This window comes from Saccostrea cucullata, unplaced genomic scaffold (genome assembly GCF_032062105.1).
Source record: "Saccostrea cucullata isolate Sc308-1 unplaced genomic scaffold, CSIRO_AGI_Scuc_v1 ctg406, whole genome shotgun sequence".
NCBI lineage: Eukaryota > Metazoa > Mollusca > Bivalvia > Ostreida > Ostreidae > Saccostrea > Saccostrea cuccullata.
In genome coordinates this window covers 787,357-802,422 of record NW_026930103.1, presented here as the reverse complement: position 1 = coordinate 802,422, position 15,066 = coordinate 787,357, and the positions used below count along the sequence as shown (strand labels likewise).

The 15,066-nt window shown below is 35.9% G+C and overlaps 1 protein-coding gene across 1 annotated transcript; it reads left to right on the top strand.

Moving 5' to 3' along the window:
• Window positions 1-4,452: 4,452 nt before the first annotated feature.
• On the top strand, window positions 4,453-9,055 carry LOC134282849 (uncharacterized). Its single transcript, XM_062765237.1, has 14 exons — window positions 4,453-4,524; window positions 5,110-5,175; window positions 5,322-5,546; window positions 5,653-5,720; window positions 6,075-6,195; window positions 6,318-6,382; window positions 6,488-6,662; window positions 6,818-6,885; window positions 6,990-7,092; window positions 7,181-7,297; window positions 7,797-7,861; window positions 8,346-8,385; window positions 8,508-8,579; window positions 8,877-9,055. The coding sequence occupies exons 1-14, from the start codon at window positions 4,504-4,506 to the stop codon at window positions 8,934-8,936; spliced, it is 1,266 nt and encodes a 421-aa protein (XP_062621221.1). The 5' UTR covers window positions 4,453-4,503; the 3' UTR covers window positions 8,937-9,055.
• The last annotated feature ends 6,011 nt before the right edge of the window (window positions 9,056-15,066 follow it).

Genomic DNA, 15,066 nt, shown 5'->3' with positions numbered 1-15,066 from the left:
AATTAAAAGACTTATATATACAGTGTATATAGTGAACACGTCACTAAATGATTCTTATTCCTTTCATCGTTGGCGTGCATGTTTCTGGCCATAAAGTATTTGATATATGTATTACTTGTATTTGGTTTACTCTACTGACGATTTGGTGTTCACTAAATCGCCTCTGGTGTAACACCGCCGCCTTTGCGGGATCTTTCTGAATGGGGTGTGAATTGATTGGTTATTGGACCAATCAATTATAGAGTTTTTTTTTTAACTTCTAACTTGAGTCATCCTGTTAAGTACTGAAGTTATGCAGAAGGTTAGGATCAAAATTTAAAAAAAAATGTTTTACGGTTGATTCAGAAGAGAAAAATAAAGTCAGTGTATAAACTAGTAATTTGGCAGTTGCAGAACTGCTACAGCAGCTCTCCGAAAAATATATTGACAGACCGGAGAGCTACAGTGCCACCCATTAAAAAGCTGTATATTTATTGCGTATATAGGTTCTGGATTAATTCTTCCAAATTCTTGCTTCAATTGCAAAAAAAAAAAAGTTTAAAAAATACCTATAAAACAAACGGGCGGGACAATTACAATGAGATGCATTGCAGCACTGAGAGAGGCTGTCCCTAACTTTTTAAAAAGAAAAAAAATAACAAGATTTTGTTATAAAATTTCATTGCAGATACATTCCATTGTAGGCAGTGCAACATAAAGTTTTTCTTATACACAGAATTAAGAAGAATTAATATGCCTTGAACTTTGATTTGCATGTTTGATATAAATCAAAAAATAAATAAAATATTTTATCCCGTCTGTTTTTTAAAAACATTTTTAAAATAGAATAGGCAATAAACAGGGAGTTGTTATATATTGTAAAATTTCATTGCATATCTTGCTATATAGGTTCTGGATTAATTCAAAGGATTTTGCAAAAAAAAAAAAAAAAAAAAAAAAATGTTTAAAAAATACCTATAAAACAAACGGGCGGGACACTGAGAGGGATGAGAGAGGCCCAAGGGAGTTTTGGTATAAAATTTCATTGCAGATACATCGCTCGGAAACGAAAGTTTTATACACAGAGGACCTTGAACTTTGACTGTTTGACCTCAAAATCAATAGGAGTCTTCTTTAGGCAACAGGGAGTTGTTATGTAAAATTTCATTGCAGAAGCTCAAAGGATTTTCGAGATATCGCGCGAGAACAAAAGTGTTAAAAACAGACAGAATTTATTGATTAATGACCTTGACTTTCTGACTTCTCGAGATATCGCGTGGAAACGAAAGCGTTACAGACAGACAGAAATACGGACAGACAGATCAAAATTAATATCCCCCATTCTCAGTGAAAGCGGGGGACAACAAGGACATTACGATGTTCTGTGGATATTACTTCAAGGAACCCCACTTTCTTATATTTGTCCCCCGCTCGAAAAGTGGGGGATATTGATTTGGGTCAGTTCGTCTGTCCGTCCGTCTGTCCGTCTTTCTGTCTGAACCCTATTGATTTTGAGGTTAAAAGGTCAAGGTCAGTAATCAATAAATTCTGTCTGTTTTTGACACTTTTGTTCTTGTGCGTTTTCTTTCTCTGTTTTTTTTTTAAAATACTTTTTTCCCATTTTAATGATAGTATTCAGCATCATATGATATGAGAAAAAAATATGACGTCTGGCTTGTACAAACTCATAAAATCATCAATACAGTGTGATAGATATACCATTTAAAAATAATCTTCTATACACATAATAAGAATAAGCAATCAAATCTTTTTATCCATATTGGCATATTTTATTTGCTTCAGTATACATGTATACATTTAATAATTCTACAAATTCAGTCATGGGGGATCCGACTCCCCCCCCCTTCCCGAACTGCGCATAGTTTACTTTTTCCCTAAGCGGGGGGCACAAATTCTCTTCCAAAAAAATCGAGATACATGTAATATTCTTAGGTGGTGTGTAAATGTAAAAATAATAAAAAAAAATGTATAGTTTCCATGATTGTAATCCTCTTTGATTTTACTCTCTGTAGTTTATGTGCAGAAAATTCCCCAAAATATAAAACTTTTTTCTTCAAATGTTATAAGAAAGTACGAAAGCCTATTAGGATCAATCTATAGAAAAAAAAATTAAAGAGCGTTATAACGCCTTTCAAAAAGGCGCAATAACGCGAAAAAAGGTGTTATTACGCCTTTTTAAAAGGCGTTATTACGCCTTTCCATTCTAAAAGGCGTTATTACGCCTTTCCAAAAGGGTTATTACGCCTTTCTAAAAGGCGTTATTACGCCTTTCCAAAAGGCATTATTACGCCTTTTTAAAAGGCGTTCTTACGCCTTTCCATTCTAAAAGGCGTTATTACGCCTTTTATTTTCAATACATGACTAAACATATTTAGCCCAACCGAGGGGGTGGGGGGGAGGGGGGTGCAGAAATCTTACCTTTGGGACATGAATTTCACAACAAGACATATGACTAATTTAATTCTCAAAAAATAATTTAAGCAGATAGCAATTCGATTTCCAGGAAAAAAGATATATTATATATTTTCAATGTTGAACCAACTAAGTCAGTCTTTTTTAATACAAGGCACACCCCTACCAAGGGTCATTGCTCATTATACCCATGCAGATAGTTTGCCTGCTTTTTTCCAAGAAGAGAGAAAAACATCTTCAAATGACATGAATTTTAATTCATGGCAAGCTAAGCTCCAAGATACATCTGCCCATATCGTAGATCATCACAATTAGAGTGTTGCCTTCTCTTAATACGAATGCAAACATTTGCCAGTGAGATGTGCAGGAATATAGAGAATTGCGTAAATAAAGATGGTTTTAATTAAATCTTTCATATATTTATTAACATAAAATAACGCCTTTCCATTTTCCTTTTCAAGTAGGCCAGTAGTACGAGTGCGAATGGGATACCCCCTCCACACATACACATTTTTTGGGGAAAAGTCTTGTAGAGTTTAAATTTCATAATTAACTATTGGTTGCTTGGTTCCTGAATATTTTGTTGCAGTATGTAAAACTGTGGCAAATTATTGCATTTAAATGAAGTTTTACCGAGAAGTCCCTCCACGAATTTGGCCAGTAGGGGGGGGGGGTATTAAAAGCACGGGCCTGTTAAATGCAAAATAATGGGTATTCAAAAAGCGTAATAACCCTTTTAGAAAGGCATAATAACGCCTTTTAGAAAGGCGTAATAACGCTTTTTAAAGGCATAAGGCGTAATAACGCCTTTTAATAACACCTTTTAAAAAAGGCGCCTTTTGGAAAGGCATAATAACGCCTTTTAGAATGGAAAGGCGTAATAACGCCTTTTAGAAAGCGTTATAACGCCTTTTAAAAAGGCCTTTTGGAAAAAGGCCTGTCTTTTCAAAAGGCGTTATAACGCCTTTTAATTCTCTTTTTGAAATAGGCTTTCGTAATAACGCCTTTAAAATTGCGTTTAAAAATTGTCGTTATATACGCCTTTTTTTTTATGAATAAAGTATTGAAAGGGAAAAATTAAATTTGTGAAAAAATAACATAATCTACAGTGCTTCGTTGAAAAAATTATTTAGATACATTAATTCGTCTTTATTTTCTCTATTTCAGATATCATCTTTATTTTCTCCATTACAGATATCATGCGTTAAATCCATTTCTACATCTACATAATGTATACAGGGTTATTTTCGCCACTTTTCACTTGCGAACAATTTCGCCCCGTTTTAAACTCAGTCAGTCACAGTTCCATTTAAGAATTTATACTGTATTCTTTGACTTCGCCCTTTTTTAAATTCGCCCTATTGTGACCACGGAGGGCGAAAGGGGTGAAAATAAAACGGGGGCGAAATTTTCCCTGTATACAGTAAAGCTATAGACTTTTACGTTTATACAACAAGATAATTACATGAGTTTATTTACACATATGCTTGAGTAAAGGTCGCCGTATAAACAAGGCTCACAGCATGACAGTCCTGTCCAGCATCCGAAATTCTGAGTTCTATGTTCTGTGGAGGATTGAACTACATGTACATTGTAGTTTACATTTTGCTTCATGTTGTTTCTTTTAATTCTATAAATATACATATAAACTTTCAGAATTTTCTGCTCGTTCCTCGTATAATTCACAGGCAAAAACTTATGGATCAATGATAACTTTCTTTAAATAACATATGTTTATATGTCAGTTGGACAATATCAGTGTTAAGATTGTCTTTTTCGTCAACCTACATGCATTGCTTTTGAATAAAATTCTGCGATATGGGTCATGGTTTGGTCAAAATCACAGGCCGAGATCAGAGATCTCAGAAGAAATGTATTATCTCTTTCAATCAAGTAAAAAAACCAAGTCATATTATTATTTATTTATTTTTTGCTGTCTCAAATTCATTGAAAAGAAAACGAAGACATGTGACATCACAATCAATAGGGCGTCACAATGTCATTGACGTCATAACCAGCGCGCTTTATTAGCAACATTTGTTTACAGGAGACAACACGAAAGGGAATTTGATCATTACAATTTAGTTAAATATGTCGGCGAGTCCAATTGAGGTAAGATATCGTAAACTTTGTCTAATTTGTAGATAGTTAATGGTTTTTTTAAATGAAAAAAATTAAATGAAAACCCAAAAATAATAGTCAGGGTGAAAATTAATAGACGTATCACTATGTGAGTTTGTAAAATTACTTCAGATGGACTATCAAGCTGTTGATAAATACGTGGCGGGTCCGGGGTAAGGGGGGACGCTGCCTAAGAAGTCAGAAGATTGGTTTTAAATTGCCTTTTATCTGCTGTACTGATGCATCGTAACTTTGCTAAAGATTTGATTTATTTTAAATATTTTTTCCAATAATTTATCAGTAACATTCATATTGTCGGGCTCTTGCGTCACGTTACTATTACGTCATAAACAATTGCGTAATAGTTACATTGCATGAAACAAAAAGGTATACAGAAAACGTTCTCACCACCTATTGCTTTCAAATTCTGGGATATTGGTACATGTAGAGTAAATTACTAGTACATCAAATTATTTATTGATACAGTTAAGTTTACTTCGCAGCCAGGTATGCACTATTTCTATTGAAAAAAGTGAATTCTTTTAAATGTAGTATAAAACTATTATTTTATTGTAGAATTCTGTTAAGCTGAGAGAATGTCTGAAAAATGGCACGCTGTCTCTTAGAGACCTTGATAACAAGGTAAAGGTACCAATAGAGGTTAAGGCAAAATACTAGTATAGGTCACACGAAAGATAAGATACATGTCTTACGAAAAACTTTTTAAAATTATAAATGCAAATTCGCTTAACAATAATAGTCAAACCACATGAATTTAACTTTGATAGCAGAAGAGACGATCCTCCAAGGGCAGAAGGAGGCGAAGCAAGACAAAGACTGGAAGAACTGAAGAGGCAGCTGATGGCGGTGAATCTGAAGTAAGGGCTACGGAGGACCCAGGACACAGCAAGAAGGCTTCAAATGGTACCAAATCTTCCGGGACCAAGAAAGCTCCGAAGGGAAGTGATGTTCATGTTGGAATGATCAACCATCACAAGGATTCTGATGAAGAGGTAAAGGCTAATGTATCATTTCTTTAAATATGCTAAAATATTACAATTTTTAATCAGGGAATACAAAATAATAATACAGTTCAACGACCTTTCTTCTATTATTCAGACTGTACGCAGCCTCCTTAATGAAGCCTTTGATACAGTAGTCAGACAATGTATTGCTATCGAGCAGAGGTAGGTAACCTTACATCAAACTGTTATCTTGTAAAGTCTTTATTGCTTATCAGTATAAAGCAAAAAAGCGACTTGAGGTATATCCACCCTCTAGTGATGTCATAGTTTTTTTTCCTTCAAAACCAATCATTAATTAAATACTGTTTAGTAAAAATGTACAATTTTTTAATGCTGAATTATACCTCTGACAGTGTATGTTTATGTATTATATATTAAAAAAACATGACAACCTATATATTTTTGATTTAAATTACAGTAACTTATGACAAACCATTCGCAATTTTCTCTCTTAAATGAAAGGGAAAAATAAATTATCTTAAACTAGTATACTTTATATTTTTCCAATTCTTTCAGTCAAGAAACAGAGCAACATAATGTTGTGAGTACCGTAGACTTTCAGCGCTCTGAGGAATTGGATGAAAGAATGAGGGCGCATATAGAGAAAATGAATGCTGAGAAACTGATTATGCAACAGGTACTAGTATCGTACATGAGACTAATTTGACTGAAAATATATTTCTTATCTGTACATTAAAATAACATAAATTAACATTTGTATACTAGTATATCAAACTGATATAATTTTTTACATTTTAGATTATGTACAAAACAGCATCGGAAGTTGTCGTGGATTTGTTCTCTTCCGCTGCCAATAATGCAAGGTTTGTTCATTCCCTTATATACTATCATCTTTAATACAAAAATATAAATATGGAATGGACATGTTATTTCGGATTAATGATCATTTTTATATTTTATATGTGTAGCAAGATGGAGACTGAATGGACAGGTCATGGCGATACAACCAAAACAGAGACTATGGAAGAACCGATAAACACCTCGAACGCTTCAGAGGTTACCAAATCTTCAAAGTCCAAAACAGGACTGACAGGAAGTGATGTTCATCTTGAAATGAGAACACGACACAAAGAATCTGGAGAGGTAAGGTTTTAAATATTAATTTGATTTTTTTATTGTAGCTTTTAACGTCTCTCGCGAAAAATTTTCACTCGTATGGAGAAGGCACTACTTGCCAGAAAATAGTATCATCAAATCATGTTGCTTATGCTATAATGTTTGTTGATTTATTGTTTTAGATTGTACATAGCATCCTTGAAGAAGTCTTGGACACAGTTACCAGGCAATGTATTGCTAACGAGCAAAGGTGGGTAACACAGTTAGATCTAAAAATCCTATAAATCTTTATTTCAGTGTATAGGAAAGTTGATTTTCAAAATAATATTCAAACTTGAATGCTCTTTATTCCAGTGCTACCAATGAACAGGCAATTATGTTGGTCTTTGACTTTGTGGCAGCAATGGACCAATTCACAAAGACGTGCTATCCGGACAAGAGAAGAGAAACCCAAGAGGTATAAATTTTAACATTTACTTAAATTTTGTTTTTAAAGAATATTTAAGGGACGGGTTTCAAATAAATTTTATATATTTCTCTGACAGTTGTTATATCTGGAAGCAAAGGAAAATGTAAAGAACTTGCTGCGATCTACAGATTATAATGCCAGAATGAGGGCCCAAGTGAAACAAATAAATGCCGAGAAAGAGACAAGAAAACAGGTATTGCTTTAGATTACTTCACCAAATTTTTGAAACACACATTTTTTTGTGAGTAAGGAGCGAGACAAAATTTTCACGCCTGCTTGATTCTGCTGTATATATCCTATGCTAATAAAAATAAACGTGAGGATAAGATTTTCGAAAACAGACCGTGTCGCCCAATTGGCAATTACGCAAAAAAAGTTCTCGCAAATAAAAAGTATTTACAGTTAATTAGATCATCTTTAAAATATGTAAATTATACACTGTAACTTGTTTATGTTTTCCCGACCAACTGCCTTAAAACAGCCAGACTCAAAACTTCAGTCTCCATGGAAGAATTTTTTAATTCATTCCAAAATGTTGTCATCCCATCATTAATTATATTTTAACTTCATATTCGCAATCGTTATTGAATTTAAAAAAATTTCCCTTTTTTAAATCCTATATGGGCAAGAAGATAGTCTTGTATGTAGTTTTTGGAATACATTGCACGGATATAATCTAATTTTTTTTTAAGAATGTGTACAAGGCGGTCTCGGAAACTGTCGAGGATCTGTTCTCTTGCGCAATCAATAATGCAAGGTTTGTCTATTCACTTTTACAAATCACATGTGAGCTGCATTTTTGAGAATTTTATTTTGCTGGTAAAATATGTTATTATGATTAATCTGTATGTATTCTAAATCCTTATGATCAATAAAACCAAAATAAAGTTTAAAAATGTTTCAGAAGAAATAGTTCTGTACAACCGAATATACAGTAATTTATAAGAAATCATTATTGTACAGGACGACAATAATTCAATTTTGCTTCAAGAGAAGCATATAAAAAGATCTTTCATAGCAAATATGAACAACAGAAGTTTATAAATGTTCTATTTTTCTTTCATTGAAATAGTTAATTAGAAATTTGCAACATTTTTTTTCCGATGTCAAACATGCAGCTCATATTGCTTTAATAATTATTAATGCATATTTTATTAACAGTTTATTTTTAATAATTTTTTTATAAGACATAAAGAATTCTTCTTTTGCATAGAAAGTAAATGTTTTGTTTTTATCTGCAGCGTGCAAAATGTGATTGAAACAGAGATGACCAATGAAGACGTACGTACCCATCCAAATCTTTTGATAGAACAATGTATTACTTTTGTATTAAATTCAGAAACGTGCATTATTATCTAGAATGAGTATCAAGTAAATTCATTTTCGTTTTAATCATACCCCAGGAGACAGATTGTGAGTTACCTGTGAGAGGCTGGAGAAGATTTCTGTGCTGCGGACAGACAAACAAACAAAAGGTAAAGATAATACAGTCTAACACTGTAGTGGGTCCTCTATAACCCAGACATTGTTGCCCGGCTTTATGAAGCTTCCAAAAGACTACCCCTTTTTTTCAAACCTCTTTGAAGCTTATTTTGAATAATGAAAATGGGTGTTAAAGGTTAAATAAATAAGCAGAAAAAGACACTAAATTTATATCTGTAATAAATTCTCTTAAAATACCCTTTAGGCTATTTTTTCTTGTTTGTTATATTTTTCTCTAGCACATACTGTATTGCTGTCGTAAATAACTTAAACATTTTCTTTTATTTCAGCAAAAGAAGAATAAGTCTGGGTTGCTTGCTCGGCTGCGCCGCTTGTTTACACGCCGTTAATTTTTGTCTTATTTGGAAACTGTTTTAATGTTTTGTATATTAGTTTAAACCTTTTATAAAGAAAAGAGATCTTTTTTTATTATTTGGAATTCTTTACATCATAACTGCAATTGTCAATTAAAGCCAAAATCTGAATTTAAAATAAACTGGGTTTTCAATAAACCTGTGAATGATACAATTTCTATTATATTTCTGTATATTAAAACAAGCATTCTGAAAATGTTGCATAAGCAATAAAATGTCATGTCCCCTACCGGGTTACCCTTTTCTCTTTAGGATACAAGCTCGTTTGGAACATTAATTTAGTGCATCACGAACACGATTGTATTCCAAAATGAATTATAAAAATTAAAAATGCCATAATTCCGTCAAAAGTCAATGACGCAGAACGAATTTCAAACTTGGTCTGTTACTCATATGGTATGGTACATTTACATACCAAAAATCAGCTCAATACCTGCAAACATTTAGAAAAAAGTGCGGAAAACCAAGTGGGTCAGACAGACGGACGGACGGACAGACTCAGAGGAAAACTATAGTCCCATCCGGTTTCACTGTTAGTGGGCTAATTCTATATTAGGGTCCTGTTCTGCGGACGCCCTATAATGATCAGTCTGTCCGTTCTTCCATCCGTCACTCTGTCCGCGATCATATCTTCTCCCTCCTTGACCTAATTTGGCTCAAACTTCACCCACAGAGTGTTTTTGTGTGAAGGATTTATAATGACCTTAAACCATGTTTCTAGGTGAAAGGTTAAGGTCATAGCAGAATTATATGAAAAATCCTTGTCTAGGCTATATCTTCTCTCCCTTTGTTCCAATGTGGCTCATACTTCACTCACAGAGTGTCACTGGTCAGTGGATGTGCAGTGGCCTTAAACAAAGTTTCGAAATCAAAGGTCGAAACCCTTTTCAGGTACCTTACATTTTCATGTTGATTGCTTAGGCGAAGCCCTTTGAAATGACCACCATCTCAATATCTAGTTCTAGTTGGTTTTGGGAAACAAATTTATTTTATGATATTCTTCAAAAATTTGAGTGTGAATGCTTTTGAAAAGCAGTTACAGAGTTGTTTTTGTTTGTGTGTTTTGTTTTTGTTTTGGCTTTGTGTTGTTTTTGCCCTTTCACACATCGGTTTCAGTATAAATTCAATTAAAGTTGTCATGTAAAGAAAAGCGATATGTTTTCATTTTTATGCAGGTAGCACTAAAGTATAAAAAAATTTCAACATATTTTAAATTGAAAATGCACAACTTTAGGTAAGTGGTTCTTAATTTAAAACAAACTTTTGGGAGGTTTCCTTTACAGATCTTTATAAAGAGTAGAATATAAAAAATTCACATCAAGGCACGCAAGTCGAACAAGTGTTTGAAAAGCAAGTCATGTCCTAAATCACACCCCCACCTTTAAATGCAAAGTATAAAAACAGCACGTACTAAGTAATAACTCCTTTGTTTGTTTGTTTGTTTGTTTGAGTGTTGTTTTACGTCCCTCTCGAGAATTTGATACGCCAACACTTGCCGGTGGAGAGCTATATGTTTTCTTCTATACGCGGAACTCAGGGCCATTGAGCAGTGTGGGATCTTTTTCGTGCCAGCACCTACTGCGTTACGGGATCTCGGTTTATAAGGTCACTTTCGAAAGACCGATCTCCACGTCTCACATTGGGATTCTTACCCGCGACGTCGTACTTCCTTTTATGAATCTAATAAATGTAATACCAATAAATATAAAAAGCGTATATTTTATACTGTCGTGGCACCTATAAAGTGGGGAGGGGAACTTTCCAAAGAATTTTTTTTTACCTGTTTAAATCCTGAAATTTGCCTGTGCTCAACCTTACAGCATTAAAAGGGGGTATCTAAAGGAAATTTTACTACAAACTTTATTAACAAAATACATGTATTATTATTCAAAAATGGAGGATGGGTTCTACTTTGTGTGAGATTGAAAAGTCGGTATAGAAACCAAACTTCAAGAAAAGAGGAGTGTACTGGCGAAAACTGAAAAGGTTTATGAGAACTTACTGGCTCCAGTGAGTGTACCAGCGCCATTTGGAATCAGAGTTTTGAGATGCTCAAATAGCTATCGGATTGTACACAAAGCTGAAAGGAAAATCCTTGAAAAAATTTTGCCCTCTAAAAAATATAATGAGAAATGCACTATTTCAAATGCAGACAGGAAAGATTTCATAATGACTTTAGACAAGAGAAGAGACTAGTGGAAGAGAACCTGAAAAATCTCAAAAGAGAAATTAAAGATCTTGAAGCTGAAAAATCCATGGTATCGTCCTATCAACAGATTACCAATATCTTTGCTTCTGTGATGCAAGAACGACTTATAAAAGTCAAATCTCTCAAAATATTCCAAAAGTCCATCCTTTTTAAGGATGTTATCATTCTCAAAAAAAAAAACTATACAGAAATGAAATACCATCCCCTTCAAAAAAATGATGCGGATGAATTTGCCTACATAATAGATAAGTCAAATAGGCAAAATCTCCCGAAAATGATGCAGATCCAAAGCGTATAAAGATCGACAATCCTTATCAGTGCCACCAATTTTTTCCCTTACCATTTCCCTCACCATTCTATCCCTATCCTTACCCATTCTCCAACTTTCAAAATCCATTTCAAATGCCAGCACAAGCACCGATACCGCTTTCCCCTACAAGTAATGTGCAGACAGCTAAACAGAGTCTTTCTCGCCACAAATCAGTACCAACAAGCACTATATCTTCAGAAGAAGACAATTTCAACCTCTTAGAAAATAAACTTCATTTGCTTGCAAGTACAGCTTCAGTTCAAAGCATTGCAAAGGACACAGATGGATCAGATAAAGAACATACTGATAAAGAAGAGCGCATTGAAAATGTCGGCAATGAAGACCAGACAGACTCTCCTGGTACTGCAGAGACTTGATGTCTAACTTTGCTGTGTATGTCCCTTGGATTCAACTTAAAATAAAATACATGCTACATGTACAGATGATCATGTTAATGTAATTTCCTAAGTTTTAATGTTGACATGAGAAATTTTATTTCAAATTGTCTTTTTTGTTCTTAACAAAGCAGAAATGCTTGAATATTAATTTCTACTATTTAGAAAAATAATGCACTTAAAGAAATATGGTAAACAACAGATGGATTGACTGATTATTTGTTGTTTAGCGTCTATCGTATTAAAATCCACTCTTAAGGAGACGCCACAACTTGCCGGTGGAGGGCTACAAATTGTCACCTACTATCGGTACTTATGGCTGCTGAGCAGTGAAAGATCTTTTTGTGTCAGCACTATACAAGGGGCCTCTGTTTATACGGTCTCGTCCGAATTAAGGATCGCCAAGTCCCACATTGGGATTAAAACCCGCGACGTAAGGATTATCTCCTTACTCTGCGACACTATAGCAGAAGCTCTAACCACTGCGCCACGCAGGCGACGTTTACAATATAGGTAAAACTTATATGTCATAATTACTCAACTTAAAATCATAGACAGTTCAAGGTTATTAAGGATCAGTTATAATATGCACCCCACAAACACAAATGTTACGCTACAGCAGTATCTAATGAAAGCATTCTGTTTTAAAAACTGCACAGGAATACTCTCTTACTCTAAATGTGGAGTTTTTGGTCAGCCAGCTGCTGCAGAGTCTGGCGATGCGATTGTCTTTAGCAAATCATGCCTATCCATTTTATCAAATACATGCTGAATTAGATTTAAATCTGATAATTTAAATGACCATGGCAGAAAAAGGTTGCTGTTAATTGCTTTGAAAGAATCTGATTGTCAAACAAGCTGTGTATTGTCAGATTAAAATACAGCTCTAGGTAGACTTTCAGCTGGGACTGCGATGGTTAGGAGGCGCCTTCCCCGGGTTGCAGATAGGGAATCCCTCACTAAGTAAGGGGTGCACCGGATAGACTGAAGAAGGTGCAGTGGACCAAAGCAGCACATGGGAAAGACACACTGACAGAAAACCACTGGTCCTCCAAGCTTGGGGGTTGGGCAGTAGGCCGACTACCTTCTCCCGGAAAACAACAGTTACAGAAACAACGGGCATCAAAGAGCAAAGAGGACCGGGTGAAGCGGGGACTGCCAATTATGGCAGTAAGACGACGAGGGGTGAAAGCCTTAGGGAAGCCCAGTGTCCGACTAGATCCCTTGTGACACCCAAACAAACATTCACCATCGGACACTGGAATGTGAGAACAATGTATAGAGGAGGAGCTTCAGCACAGATTGTGAGAGAAATGGAAGGATACCAACTGGGCATTTTGGGAATCAGTGAGTGCAGATGGACAGGAGGTGGGAAGATGAGACTGACGCCGGGCCAGACCGTCGTATTCAGCGGGGATGAAGAACTGCATGAGGGAGGAGTTGTCATTATGATCAGCCAGCAGGCAATGAAATCACTCATGCAATGGACACCGTGAGTAGGAGAATCATGGCAGCAACGATTCTATTCAAGGTACAGAAGAGTGTCGGTGATCCAAGCATATGCGCCACATAATGAAAAGGAAGAGGAGGACAAAGACCAATTCTATCAGGAGTAACAAAAGACCTTGGATGGATGTAATTAGAACGACATCATTATTACCATAAGGGACCTCAACACCAAGGTAGGGAGTGACAATAATGGATATGAAAGAACTATGGGTATCCATGGACTGGGAACACAGAACAAAAATGGAAAAAGACTGTGTGAATTTAGTCAGACCGACAGATTTGTAATCACAGGAACATTGTTCCCAACAAAGACATACACGAAGCAATATGGGTGTCTTCTACTGGAACAGCGAAAAACCAGATTGACCATCTCATCAATGGACAGTGGGGATCTTCTGTTCTTGACACTAAGGTTCAGAGGGGAGCGGGTGCCAACAGCGACCACTACCTGGTAAAGACCCGAATCAGGCTACGGCTCAGCACACATTTATATAAGAATAAGAAAAAGTTGAAACCAAGATTGGATGTAGAAGCCTAAAAAGAAGTTAAAGCCTAAAAAGAAGTTAAAGCAAAATTCAATGACTGTGTGAGAAAGAAATTCGAAGAGTACTAAGACATCGAGAAAATTTGAGAACAACAGAAGATGGTATATGTAAACTCAGCAAAGGACGCACTTGGCTACAGGAAAGGCAGAAGTAAACCCTGGATTAGCGAAAACACCTTGAAGTTGATAGATGAAAGAAAAAACACCAAGAAAAAGATAGAGATGCACAAGATCCGAAAGAGTCAAGACAAGGTTGAAGGAAAATTACAGGGAGAAAGACAAAGCAGTCAAGAATAGTGCGAGAGAGGACAAGAGGAGATTGATGGCAGAGAAAGCTGAGTGATCATAAAAAGCAGCCGAGAACGGGAGGCAGAAGGAATCGTACAGCATAGAAGAGCAGCTGACAAGAAAGAGTAATAAACAAACAGCAGCAGTGAAGGGCAAAGATGGAGAGCTTCTGAAAAATAAAGAAACGAGGCTTGCCAGATGGAGAGAACAACTTGAGGAAGTACTCAACAGAGACACCACAATATGAAGATGAGGAGGATTGATTGATTGTATGTTGTTTAACGTCCCTCTGGAGAATATTTCATTCATATGGGGACCATACACCACTTGCCGATGGAGAGCTGCATATTTTTTGTCCTGTACTCGGCACTGAGGGTCATTGAGCAGGGAGGGATCTTTTTCGTGCCAGTACCTACTGCGACACGGGACCTCGGTTTAAACGGTCTCACCCGAATGACTTGTCTCCACGTTCCACAGTGGGATTCGAACCCGCGACGTAAGATTCAACTTCTTACTTAGCGACTCTAGAGCAAACGCTCTAACCGGTTGAGCCAACCACCACACAGGAAATAAGGACTGCACTGAAGACGCTTTTGAATGGGAAGACCCCTGGAGTAGTTCAAATAACTGTAGAATCGCCCCAAGACAACGTGGCGACGGATGGTGGAGGTGGAGCGAAACAATGCTGGCTGGAACACCTGGAACACGGCGCTCCGTGCTGCCTCCAACCGGTCCCAGTGGAAAAGAGATGTCCAAGCCTTGTGTGCCTCCTGGTACGGAGAGAATGAAGGTTAAGGTAAGGATCTGCAGGTAGAACATCTTTAGAGTGCCTTTTTCCACCATCAGTCCTT

Excerpts from the sequence above, each read along its gene's own strand:
- LOC134282849 (XM_062765237.1), top strand. The coding sequence starts at position 4,504 with ATGTCGGCGAGTCCAATTGAG. Across the intron at positions 6,196-6,317 it reads AGAAACTGATTATGCAACAG|ATTATGTACAAAACAGCATC; the intron begins GTACTAGTATCG and ends TTTACATTTTAG. Across the intron at positions 8,386-8,507 it reads CAGAGATGACCAATGAAGAC|GAGACAGATTGTGAGTTACC; the intron begins GTACGTACCCAT and ends ATCATACCCCAG.